Genomic DNA, 14,035 nt, shown 5'->3' with positions numbered 1-14,035 from the left:
AATCAGGGGGCTGGGATACTGAGCAACGCTGTGTCTGCAATTAGCAAAGTTCCAAATGGCTAGTGTGTGAGAAATAACAGTGATGAAGGGCAGCCTTGGGACAGGCCAATCCGGGGATCCACAACAGGGAAGAAATGGAAAATAACTTGAGGGCATTTGATTCGATTGTCACCCACACACTCACAGATTTAGATCCACTCTAAAGTATGCATTGCGTACCATATGAATTGCGATGTGATGTGTTGGAGATGTCCAGGTCATTTACATTTGTTTTACCATTTTAAATATTTGGTTGAATCAAAAATCGAACGTAAGGTCTGATTTCTAATAAATCGGAAATAAAATATGATGGATGCAAATTCCCTTCGTCACTTTCAAGTTATTTTAGTGAAGGGTACCAACATATTTGTCCACATCTGTATACATGCCTGTTTGCTGTGCAAATGTTATGAGAGTATGACTGTCTGGAGACCTACCTTTTTACATTTGTTGAAGTGCAGGGGCGCACACATAGCAATGACAGATAAACATAAGCCCCGTATACACAGGGAGAGATGTGTGCTGAGCAACCTGTCACAGACCGCTCAGCGCGATGCTGGTGAAATGAGCGACCTGCTAGATTGTGCCTGCACGGCCAATCTAGTACCAGCGATAGCAACGCGCGGGGCCGCGCATCGCTATTGCTGTGGGGCATACACACGGAGAGATCCATAATTAGAATTTAAGCACGGATCTCTCCGTGTGTATACCACTTTAGTAGATAATCAGGAACGTAAGCAAACGTATCTTGAGATGCATACAACTCTGCATATAGGCGAATATACTCATTTTCCCATGCATGCTGCTTATCAGCAATGTACGCCCAATTTATTTCAACTCTGCACCTGGCCCCAAGTAAAACCAAATAGTGCTGACAGTACAGAGTTCAGGGACATATGTATAAATTTAGTTTTACATTTTTTGGAACCCTTCAGTTATGCCGCATGTAATAATATAAACATGTTCTTAAACTACAGGGTTGGAAGTAGGTATAGTGCTTAGGATAAGAAGGCAAATAGGGGATAGAACCATTTGAGAAGCTTTTGGGGATAACTATCACTGTGTGAAGCTCATGCATTTTTATAGGCGTGGATGATACATGATAAAACCCCAATAATAACTGAATTATAACTAACATTCAGACATTATGCATATGTGTAAGGGAAATAAGAAGCTATGTTTATTTATTTCCCACAACTTTATTAACTGGTTTCATTTAGGTATATTTCTTTTTTCTCTAACGTCCTAGTGGATGCTGGGGACTCCGTAAGGACCATGGGGAATAGACGGGCACCGCAGGAGACATGGGCACTTTAAGAAAGAATTTAGATTCTGGTGTGCTCTGGCTCCTCCCTCTATGTCCCTCCTCCAGACCTCAGTTTGAATCTGTGCCCGGACGAGCTGGGTGCTGTTTAGTGAGCTCTCCTGAGCTTGCTATAAGAAAGTATTTTGTTAGGTTTTTTTTTATTTTCAGGGAGCTCTGCTGGCAACAGACTCCCTGCATCGTGGGACTGAGGGGAGAGAAGCAGCCCTACTCTCTGCAGATAGGTCCTGCTTCTTAGGCTACTGGACACCATTAGCTCCAGAGGGATCGTACACAGGATCTCACCCTCGTCGTCCGATTCCGGAGCCGCGCCGCCGTCCCCCTCGCAGAGCCGGAAGACAGAAGCCGGGTGAAAGAAGCAAGAAGACTTCGAAATCGGCGGCAGAAGACTCCAGTTTTCACTGAGGTAGCGCACAGCACTGCAGCTGTGCGCCATTGCTCCCACACTACACCCACATACTCCGGTCACTTTAAGGGTGCAGGGCGCAGAGGGGGGAAGGGGGGCACCCTGGGAAGCAATTAGAGACCTCTTTGGCAAAAATTTGCATATATACAGTTGGGCACTGTATATATGTATGAGCCCCCGCCAAAAATTGTACATGAAAGCGGGACAGAAGCCCGCCGTCGAGGGGGCGGGGCTTCTTCCTCAGCACTCACCAGCGCCATGTTTTTTCTCCACAGCACCGCTGAGAGGAAGCTCCCCAGCCTCTCCCCTGCAGTTACACGGTAGAAGAGGGTAAAAAGAGGGGGGGGGGGGCACATAATTAGGCGCAAAAATCAATATAAACAGCAGCTACTGGATTAACATTAAGTTACTGTGTTATTCCTGGGTTAATAGCGCTGGGGTGTGTGCTGGCATACTCTCTCTGTCTCTCCAAAGGGACTTATGGGGGAAATGTCTTCAGATGAGCATTCCCTGAGTGTGTGGTGTGTCGGTACGTGTGTGTCGACATGTCTGAGGTAAAAGGCTCCCCTAAGGAGGAGATGGAGCAAATATGTGTATGAGAGGGTGTCTCCGTCGACAACGCCGACACCTGTTTGGATATGTGTAATTAAGTGCTAAGGTGAATTTATTGCACAAAAGATTAGAGAACAGACAGGGATTCTACCCATGTCTGTCCCTATGTCGCAGAGACCTTCAGAGTCTCTCAATGATCACTATCCAAAATAATAGACACTGATATCGACACGGAGTCTGACTCCAGTGTAGACTACGATAATGCAAAGTTACAGCCAAAATGGCAGAAAAGTATTCAATATATGATTATTGTAATAAAAGATGATTTGCATATCACTGATGACTTATCTGTCGCTGACACAAGGGTACACATGTTTAAGGGGAAGAAAGCTGAAGTAAATTTCCCTCCTCTCATGATGAAAAAGAGCGGGAATCTCCAGACAAGAGACTGCAGTTTCCCACAAAGAATTCCCAGGGAGTATCCTTTCCCCACTAGGGCCAGGATACGATGGGAATCTAACCCTAGGGTGTCACGTTTGCCCAAAAGGTAGCCCTGACGTAACAGCTATCCTCAGGGATCCTGCAGATAGCATGCACATTCTGGTACACTACTCAGACCGGCGATTGTGTCGGCATGGGTTTATAGCGCTGTGGCAGCGTGGACAGGTACCTTATCAGCAGAGATTGAGACCCTAGCATGTGTATAATATATATATATATATACATATATACATATATATATATATATATATATATATATATATACATATATATATATATATACATATATATATATATATACATATATATATACATATATATATATATACATATACATATATATACATATATATATATATACATACATACATACATACATACATATACATATATATATATATATATATATATATATATATATATATATATATATATATATATATATATATATATATATATATATATATATATATATATATATATATATATAAATAAAACATGCCTAAAGAGACATGAGTCTACTGGGTCCTAGAGGCAAAGCTATGTCGATTTCTGCTTGACGTGTCCTGTAGAATATGCAATGGACAGATGATGCCGACTTAAGAGGCATATGGAAGGCTGAGGATTGTGTGGAGAAGGGTTCTCGGACCTGGTCTCCACAGCTATAGCTGGTAATTCTGATATTTTGCCTTATATTCCTGCACAGCCTAGGAAAGCACGACATAATCAAATGCAGCCTTTCGAACAAAGAAACAAGAAAGTCCGAGGTGCGTCCTTTCTTGGCAGAGGCGGGGGCAGAGGAAAGAAGCTGCACAACACAGCTAGTTCCCAGGAACAGTAGTCCTCCCCGGCCTCTACAAAATCCACCGCATGTCGCTGGGGCTCCACAGGTGGAGCTAGGCCCGGTGGGGGCACGCCTTCGTAAGTTCAGCCACAAGTGGGTTCACTCCCTGTTAGATCCCTGGGCAATAGATATTGTGTCTCAGGGATACAAGCTGGACTTTGAGGAGATGCCCCCTCAACGACGGCCCTGCCGGCTTCCCCCCACGAGAGGGAAACAGTGCTAACTGCAATTCACAAATTGTATCCTCAACAGGTGGTGGTCAAGGTTCCCCTCCTTCAACAAGGAGGGGGCTATTATTCGACCATGTTGTAGTCCTGAAACCAGACGGTTCGGTCAGACCCATATTGAATTTAAAATCCCTGAACATATACCTGAAAAGGTTCAAGTTCAAGATGGAATCGCTAAGAGCGGTCATTGCAAGCCTGAAAGGGGGAGATTTTATGGTGACTCTGGACGTAAAGGATGCATACCTTCATGTCCCCATTTATCCACCTCATCAGGCATACCTCAGAATTGCGGTACGGGATTGTCATTACCAATTTCAGACGTTGCCGTTTGGTCTCTCCACGGCCCCTAGAATATTCACCAAGGTAATGGCGGAAATGATGGTGCTCCTGCGGAAGTAAGGTGTCACTATTATCACGTACTTGGACGATCTCCTCATAAAAGCGAGATCAAGAGAGCAGTTGCTGAACAGCGTATCACTTTCTCTGGAAGTGTAACGGCAACACGGCTGGATTCTATATATTCCAAAGTCGCAGTTGGTTCCTACAGCTCATCTGCCTCTCCTAGGCATGATCCTAGACACAGACCAGAAAAGGGTTTATCTCCCGATAGAGAGAGCTCAGGAGCTCATGACACTGGTCAGGAATCTATTAAAACCAAAACAGGTGTCAGTGCATCACTGCAATCGAGTCCTGGGAAAGATGGTGGCATCATACGAGGCCATTTCCTTCGGCAGGTTCCATGCGAGGACCTTCCAATGGGACTTACTGGACAAGTGGTCCGGATCACATCTTCAGATGCATCGGTTAATCACCCCCCTATCCCCCAGGACCAGGGTGTCTCTCCTGTGGTGGCTGCAGAGTGCTCACCTTCTCAAAGGTCGCAGATTCGGCATTCAGGACTGGGTCCTGGTGACCACGGATGCAAGCCTCCGAGGGTGGGGGGTAGTCACACAGGGAAGAAATTTCCAAGGGCTGTGGTCAAGTCAGGAGATTTGCCTTCACATCAACATCCTGGAACTAAGGGCCATATACAACGCCCTACGTCAAGCGGAGTCCCTGCTTCGCGATCAACCGGTTCTGATTCAGTCAGACAACATCACTGCAGTGGCTCATGTAAACCGCCAAGGCGGCACAAGGAGCAGGGTGGCAATGGTAGAAGCCACCAGAATTCTTCGCTGGGCGGAGAATCACGTACGAGCACTGTCAGCAGTGTTCATTCCGGGAGTGGACAACTGGGATGCAGACTTCCTCAGCAGGCACGACCTCCACCCGGGAGAGTGGGGACTTCATCAAGTAGTCTTCACGCAGATTGCAAGTCGGTGGGAACTGCCACAGGTGGACATGATGGCATCCCGCCTCAACAAAAAGCTGCAGAGATATTGCGCCAGGTCAAGAGACCCTCAGGCGATAGCTGTGGACGCACTGGTGACACCGTGGGTGTTCCCGTCGGTCTATGTATTTTCTCCTCTTCCTCTCATACCCAAGGTGCTAAGAATCATAAGGAAAAGAGGAATGAGAACAATACTCATTGTTCCGGATTGGCCAAGAAGGACTTGGTATCCAGATCTGCAAGAAATGCTCACAGAGGACCCGTGGCCTCTGCCTCTAGGACAGGACTTGTGCAACAGGGGCCCTGTCTGTTCCAAGACTTACCGCGGCTGCGTTTGACGGAATGGCGGTTGAACGCCAGATCCTAGCAGAAAATAAGAATTTACTTACCGATAATTCTATTTCTCGGAGTCCGTAGTGGATGCTGGGGTTCCTGAAAGGACCATGGGGAATAGCGGCTCCGCAGGAGACAGGGCACAAAAAAGTAAAGCTTTACTAGGTCAGGTGGTGTGCACTGGCTCCTCCCCCTATGACCCTCCTCCAGACTCCAGTTAGGTACTGTGCCCGGACGAGCATACACAATAAGGGAGGCATTTTGAATCCCGGGTAAGACTCATACCAGCCACACCAATCACACCGTACAACTTGTGATCTAAACCCAGTTAACAGTATGACAACAGAAAGGGCCTCTTAAAGATGGCTCCTTAACAATAACCCGAATTAGTTAACAATAACTATGTACAAGTATTGCAGATAATCCGCACTTGGGATGGGCGCCCAGCATCCACTACGGACTCCGAGAAATAGAATTATCGGTAAGTAAATTCTTATTTTCTCTATCGTCCTAAGTGGATGCTGGGGTTCCTGAAAGGACCATGGGGATTATACCAAAGCTCCCAAACGGGCGGGAGAGTGCGGATGACTCTGCAGCACCGAATGAGAGAACTCCAGGTCCTCCTTTGCCAGGGTATCAAATTTGTAAAATTTTACAAACGTGTTCTCCCCCGACCACGTAGCTGCTCGGCAGAGTTGTAATGCCGAGACCCCTCGGGCAGCCGCCCAAGATGAGCCCACCTTCCTTGTGGAGTGGGCTTTTACAGTTTTAGGCTGTGGCAGGCCTGCCACAGAATGTGCAAGTTGAATTGTGTTACAAATCCAACGAGCAATCGACTGCTTAGAAGCAGGTGCGCCCAACTTGTTGGGTGCATACAATATAAACAGCGAGTCAGATTTTCTGACTCCAGCCGTCCTTGCAATGTATATTTTTAAGGCTCTGACAACGTCCAACAACTTGGAGTCCTCCAAGTCGCTAGTGGCCGCAGGCACCACAATAGGTTGGTTCAGATGAAATGCTGATACCACTTTAGGGAGAAAATGCGGACGAGTCCGCAGTTCTGCCCTATCCGAATGGAAGATTAGATAAGGACTTTTATAAGATAAAGCCGCCAATTCAGATACTCTCCTGGCAGAGGCCAGGGCTAGTAACATAGTCACTTTCAATGTGAGATATTTCAAATCCACCTTTTTCAATGGTTCAAACCAATGGGATTTGAGGAAATCTAAAACTACATTTAGATCCCACGGTGCCACCGGAGGCACCACAGGAGGCTGTATATGCAGTACTCCCTTGACAAAAGTCTGGACCTCAGGGACAGAGGCCAATTCTTTTTGGAAGAATATTGACAGGGCCGAAATTTGAACCTTAATGGATCCCAATTTGAGACCCATAGATAATCCTGATTGCAGGAAATGTAGGAAACGACCCAGTTGGAATTCCTCCGTCGGAACCCTCCGATCCTCGCACCACGCTACATATTTTCGCCAAATGCGGTGATAATGTTTCACGGTGACTTCCTTCCGTGCCTTAATCAAGGTAGGAATGACTTCTTCTGGAATGCCTTTCCCTTTTAGGATCTGGCGTTCAACCGCCATGCCGTCAAACGCAGCCGCGGTAAGTCTTGAAAAAGACAGGGACCCTGCTGTAGCAGGTCCCTTCTCAGAGGTAGAGGCCACGGTTCGTCCGTGAGCATCTCTTGAAGTTCCGGATACCAAGTCCTTCTCGGCCAATCCGGAACCACTAGTATTGTTCTTACTCTTCTTTGCCGTATGATCTTCAATACCTTTGGTATGAGCGGCAGAGGAGGAAACACATACACTGACTGGTACACCCAAGGAGTTACCAGTGCGTCCACAGCTATTGCCTGTGGATCTCTTGACCTGGCGCAATATTTGTCCAGTTTCTTGTTGAGGCGAGACGCCATCATGTCTACAATTGGTCTTTCCCAACGGTCTATTAACATGTTGAAGACTTCTGGATGTAGACCCCACTCTCCCGGATGAAGATCGTGTCTGCTGAGGAAGTCTGCTTCCCAGTTGTCCACGCCCGGGATGAACACTGCTGACAGTGCTATCACGTGATTCTCCGCCCAGCGAAGAATCTTGGCAGCTTCTGCCATTGCACTCCTGCTTCTTGTGCCGCCCTGCCTGTTTACATGGGCGACCGCCGTGATGTTGTCCGACTGAATCAACACCGGCTTTCCTTGCAGGAGAAGTTCCGCCTGGCTTAGAGCATTGTAGATTGCTCTTAGTTCCAGAATGTTTATGTGAAGAGACTTTTCCAGACTCGTCCATACTCCCTGGAAGTTTCTTCCTTGTGTGACTGCTCCCCAGCCTCTCAGGCTGGCGTCCGTGGTCACCAGGATCCAATCCTGAATGCCGAATCTGCGGCCTTCTAATAGGTGAGCCTTCTGCAACCACCACAGAAGTGACACCCTTGTCTTTGGTGACATGGTTATTCGCAGGTGCATCTGCAGATGCGACCCTGACCATTTGTCCAACAGATCCCTTTGGAATATTCTTGCATGGAATCTGCCGAATGGAATTGCTTCGTAAGAAGCCACCATTTTTCCCAGGACTCTTGTGCATTGATGTACTGACACTTTTCCTGGTTTTAGGAGGTTCCTGACCAGATCGGATAACTCCTTGGCTTTTTCCTCTGGAAGGAAAACCTTTTTCTGAACCGTGTCCAGAATCATTCCTAGGAACAGCAGACGAGTTGTCGGGATTAAATGGGATTTTGGAATATTCAGAATCCACCCGTGTTGTCTTAGCACCTCTTGAGATAGTGCTAAAGCTGTCTCCAGCTGTTCTCTGGACCTTGCCCTTATTAGGAGATCGTCCAAGTATGGGATAACTAATACGCCTTTTCTTCGAAGAAGAATCATCATCTCGGCCATTACCTTGGTAAAGACCCGAGGCGCCGTGGACAATCCGAACGGCAGCGTCTGAAACTGATAGTGACAGTTTTGAACAATGAACCTGAGGTACCCCTGGTGTGCGGGGTAAATCGGAACGTGTAGATACGCATCCTTGATGTCCAAGGATACCATAAAGTCCCCTTCTTCCAGGTTCGCTATCACTGCTCTGAGTGACTCCATCTTGAACTTGAACTTTTTTATGTAGAGGTTCAAGGACTTCAGATTTAGAATAGGCCTTACCGAGCCATCCGGCTTCGGTACCACAAATAGAGTGGAATAATACCCCTTTCCTTGTTGTAATAGGGGTACTTTGACTATCACCTGCTGAGCGTACAGCTTGTGAATGGCTTCCAACACCCTCTCCCTTTCGGAAGAGACGGTTGGTAAGGCAGACTTCAGGAAACGATGAGGAGGATCCGTCTCTAATTCCAACCTGTACCCCTGAGATATTATCTGCAGGATCCAGGGGTCTACCTGCGAGTGAGCCCACTGCGCGCTGTAATTTTTGAGACGGCCCCCCACTGTCCCCGAGTCCGCTTGAGAGGCCCCAGCGTCACGCTGAGGTTTTTGCAGGAGCCGGGGAGGGCTTCTGTTCCTGGGAAGGAGCTGCCTGTTGGTGTCTCTTCCCTCTTCCTCTGCCTCGTGGCAGGTACGACAAGCCCTTTGCTCTCTTATTTTTGTAGGAGCGAAAAGGCTGCGGTTGAAAGGTCGGTGCCTTTCTCTGTTGGGGAGTGACTTGAGGTAAAAAAGTGGATTTCCCGGCAGTAGCCGTGGCCACCAAGTCTGATAGACCAACTCCAAATAACTCCTCCCCTTTATACGGCAAAACCTCCATGTGACGTTTTGAATCCGCATCGCCTGTCCACTGTCGTGTCCATAAGGCTCTTCTGGCTGAAATGGACATAGCACTCACCCGAGATGCCAGTGTGCAAATATCCCTCTGTGCATCACGCATATAGATAAATGCATCCTTTATTTGTTCTAACGACAGTAAAACATTGTCCCTATCTAGGGTATCAATATTTTCAATCAGGGATTCTGACCAAACTACTCCAGCACTGCACATCCAGGCAGTTGCTATAGCTGGTCGTAGTATAACACCTGCATGTGTGTATATATTCTTTTGAATAACTTCCATCTTTCTATCTGATGGATCCTTAAGTGCGGCCGTCTCAGGAGAGGGTAACGCCACTTGTTTGGATAAGCGTGTGAGCGCCTTGTCCACCTTAGGGGGTGTTTCCCAGCGCGCCCTAACCTCTGGCGGGAAAGGGTATAATGCCAATAACTTTTTTGAAATTATCAACTTTTTATCAGGAGCAACCCACGCTTCATCACACACGTCATTTAATTCTTCTGATTCAGGAAAAACTGTTTGTAGTTTTTTCACACCATACATAATACCCTGTTTTACGGTATCTGTAGTATCAGCTAAATGTAACGTCTCCTTCATTGCCAAAATCATATAACGTGTGGCCCTACTGGAAAATACGTTTGAATTTCTACCGTCGTCACTGGAATCAGTGCCCGTGTCTGGGTCTGTGTCGACCGACTGAGGCAAAGGGCGTTTTACAGCCCCTGACGGTGTTTGAGGCGCCTGGACAGGCATTAATTGATTGTCCGGCCGCCTCATGTCCTCAACTGACTGTTTAAGGGAAGATAAACCATCACGTAATTCCACAAATAAAGGCATCCATTCTGGTGTCGACCCCCTGGGGGGTGACATCTGCATATTTGGCAATTGCTCCGCCTCCACACCAATATCGTCCTCATACATGTCGACACCACGTACCGACACACACCGCAAACTCACAGGGAATGCTCTAATGAAGACAGGACCCACTAGCCCTTTTGGGGAGACAGAGGGAGAGTCTGCCAGCACACACCACAAAGCGCTATATATACAAGGGATATCCTTATATTAAGTGCTCCCTTATAGCTGCTTTAATATATATATATATAGCCATTAATGTGCCCCCCCTCTCTGTTTTACCCTGTTTCTGTAGTGCAGTGCAGGGGAGAGACCTGGGAGCCGTTCTGACCAGCGGAGCTGTGACAGAAAATGGCGCCGTGTGCTGAGGAGATAGGCCCCGCCCCTTTTTCGGCGGGTTCTTCTCCCGCTATTTTTCCAGTCAGGCAGGGGTTAAATATCTCCATATAGCCCCTATGGGCTATATGTGAGGTATTTTTAGCCTTGTATAAGGTTTATATTTGCCTCTCAGAGCGCCCCCCCCCAGCGCTCTGCACCCTCAGTGACTGCCCAGTGAAGTGTGCTGAGAGGAAAATGGCGCACAGCTGCAGTGCTGTGCGCTACCTTATGAAGACTGAGGAGTCTTCAGCCGCCGGTTTCCGGACCTCTTCACGCTTCAGCATCTGCAAGGGGGTCGGCGGCGCGGCTCCGGGACCGGACTCCACGGCTGGGCCTGTGTTCGATCCCTCTGGAGCTAATGGTGTCCAGTAGCCAAGCAGCAAATCCACTCTGCATGCAGGTGAGTTTACTACTTTCCCCCTAAGTCCCACGTTGCAGTGATCCTGTTGCCAGCAGGACTCACTGTAAAGAAAAAAACCTAAACTAAACTTTCTCTAAGCAGCTCTTTAGGAGAGCCACCTAGATTGCACCCTTCTCGTTCGGGCACAAAATCTAACTGGGGGAGGGTCATAGGGGGAGGAGCCAGTGCACACCACCTGACCTAGTAAAGCTTTACTTTTTTGTGCCCTGTCTCCTGCGGAGCCGCTATTCCCCATGGTCCTTTCAGGAACCCCAGCATCCACTTAGGACGATAGAGAAAAAGGCATTCCGGATGAGGTGATTCCTACGCTGATAGAGGCTAGGAAGGATGCGACGGCTCAACATTATCACCGTATATGGCGAAAATATGTGGCTTGGTGTGAGGCCAGGAATGCCCCTATAGAGGAATTCCAGCTGGGCCTTTTCCTTCACTTCCTACAGTCGGGAGTGACTTTAGGCCTTAAATTGGGTTCCATTAAGGTTCAGATTTCGGCGTTATCCATTTTCTTTCAAAAAGAACTGGCTTCTCTGCCTGAAGTTCAGACGTTTGTAAAGGGAGTGCTGCATATTAAGCCCCCTTTTGTGCCTCCAGTGGCACCTTGGGATCTTAACGTGGTGTTGAGTTTCCTGAAATCACACTGGTTTGAACCACTCAAAACGGTGGAAGGAAAATATCTCACGTGGAAGGTGGTCATGCTATTAGCCTTGGCTTCGGCTAGGCGTGTGTCAGAATTGGCGGCTTTGTCACATAAAAGCCCCTATCTGGTTTTCCATATGGACAGGGCAGAATTGCGGACTCGTCCACAATTTCTGCCAAAAGTGGTGTCATCTTTTCATATGAACCAACCTATTGTGGTGCCTGTGGCTACTCGTGACTGGGAGGATTCCGAGTTACTGGATGTAGTCAGGGCTTTGAAGATTTATGTAGCCAGAACGGCTAGAGTCAGGAAAACTGAGTCGCTGTTTATCCTGTATGCATCCAACAAGCTGGGTGCTCCTGCTTCAAAGCAAACTATTGCTCACTGGATCTGTAACACGATTCAGCAGGCTCATTCTGCGGCTGGGTTGCCGCTGCCTAAATCAGTTAAGGCCCATTCCACAAGGAAGGTGGGCTCTTCTTGGGCGGCTGCCCGAGGGGTCTCGGCATTACAGCTTTGCAGAGCGGCTACATGGTCAGGTTCAAACACCTTTGCAAAGTTCTACAATTTTGATACCATGGCTGAGGAGGACCTTGTGTTTGCTCATTCGGTGCTGCAGAGTCATCCGCACTCTCCCGCCCATTTGGGAGCTTTGGTATAATCCCCATGGTCCTTACGGAGTCCCCAGCATCCACTAGGACGTTAGAGAAAATAAGATTTTACTTACCGGTAAATCTATTTCTCGTAGTCCGTAGTGGATGCTGGGCGCCCGTCCCAAGTGCGGACTTCTTCTGCAATGCTTGTATATAGTTATTGCTTAAATAAGGGTTATGTTATAGTTGCATCAGAGTTTATCTGATGCTCTGTGATTGTTCATACTGTTAACTGGGTAAAGTTATCACAAGTTATACGGTGTGATTGGTGTGGCTGGTATGAGTCTTACCCTGGATTCCCAAAATCCTTTCCTGGTACTGTCAGCTCTTCCGGGCACAGTTTCTCTAACGGAGGTCTGGAGGAGGGACATAGAGGGAGGAGCCAGAGCACACCAGAATCTAAATTCTTTCTTAAAGTGCCCATGTCTACTGCGGAGCCCGTCTATTCCCCATGGTCCTTACGGAGTCCCCAGCATCCACTACGGACTACGAGAAATAGATTTACCGGTAAGTAAAATCTTATTTTTTTTTCAAATCTCTAAGTGTTTAAATGAAAAATATTTTACCATAGGCTGTATATTTACACTAGCTTAAAGTTAAGATAACCAATTAGAATTGTATACACTCCAGGCATTCAGAAGCGGATTAAGGAACTACACAATAAATAGACTGAATGTACAGTACAAACAAACCTAAATAGTGTCCCACTGTTAAAAACCATGTACAAGTGTAAAAATTCTCACATTATGACAAAATAGGATTTTGCTGTTCCGTTGTTACCTAGATAAATGTAAGCAATGGTCTTATATAACACGGCATAACTTACTTAGACTTATAACATGTCAGCGCTTTTGAGCGGTTTCAGTAAGACTTTCCATACTGCAGCAAGAATGACTTCTGCCACCACACAACATAGCTACAGTATATTAAATAGTAGATGGGAGCAGTACCCCTCCAAAATAATCTCATGTTTTAGCTTTATTGGGATTTTGTTGCTTTATTCATTTTATCATCAAGTGAAGAAATACTCACCACAGGCTTCTGGATTTTGTGTCTATCATCCTATGAAAGACAAACAAACAATACCATTATTAAAGCACCCAGTAAACAGTAATTCACAGAACATACAGTTTGTCTTAGATACTTGTAAATGCTCACTTGTAATGATGTTAAAGGATATAATAATGTCCCCTCCAATAAATGTTTTACTTGAAAGGGTCATTCTCTCCAATGTTCCACATATTTAGCCACATTATTATAAACTTCTTCCCACCCACAACACGTCTGTATCATTCTCACTTCCTTCATCAAACCAACCAACCTCCTCCTTCATAATACATGTGCATTTCTAGGGCCCAGCCCCCAATAGAAAATTTAGATCTGTTATTGGTTTGCCTACTGCAAGAAGCAAAAATATTTCACATGAACTACACAGTAGGAACATATGCTGAATTACAATTCCCAGCTTTGGCATGATTACAAATATAACGTAGTTAATACGTTTACTCACTGGATGAAGTTCTCCTATAATAAAATCTTTAGACATATTTCTGGCATCAGTGGAATGCCCAATATCTTCAAAGGTCTCTGTTGCATCTCCTCCAGCTTGTTCGCGTAGAACTTCCTCTCCGCCCGGATGCTAAAAGTACAAAATAATTTTTCTTATAATTATCACAGCTAATTAGTACCGCTGGGCCTATCCTATTAGACTATTAGATTTGTTTTTGAACCCAAGTAGGTTACCACATATAATTGAATT

At 46.5% G+C, this 14,035-nt stretch overlaps 1 protein-coding gene across 1 annotated transcript in view; it reads right to left on the bottom strand.

The window, feature by feature from the left end:
- The window catches only part of LOC134928079 (cytochrome b5), a 115,888-nt gene that overhangs the window by 31,151 nt on the left and 70,702 nt on the right, over positions 1–14,035 (bottom strand). The window contains exons 2-3 of the mRNA XM_063923377.1: positions 13,787–13,915; positions 13,309–13,338 (exon numbers count right to left, since the gene is read on the bottom strand). Of these exons, the coding sequence (XP_063779447.1) occupies positions 13,309–13,338; positions 13,787–13,915 (159 nt within the window). The remainder of the gene's footprint in view (positions 1–13,308; positions 13,339–13,786; positions 13,916–14,035) is intronic.

This window comes from Pseudophryne corroboree, chromosome 5, assembly GCF_028390025.1.
Source record: "Pseudophryne corroboree isolate aPseCor3 chromosome 5, aPseCor3.hap2, whole genome shotgun sequence".
Lineage (NCBI taxonomy): Eukaryota > Metazoa > Chordata > Amphibia > Anura > Myobatrachidae > Pseudophryne > Pseudophryne corroboree.
Note: the sequence above shows the minus strand (reverse complement) of the source record. Positions and strands in the feature narration are given on the sequence as shown.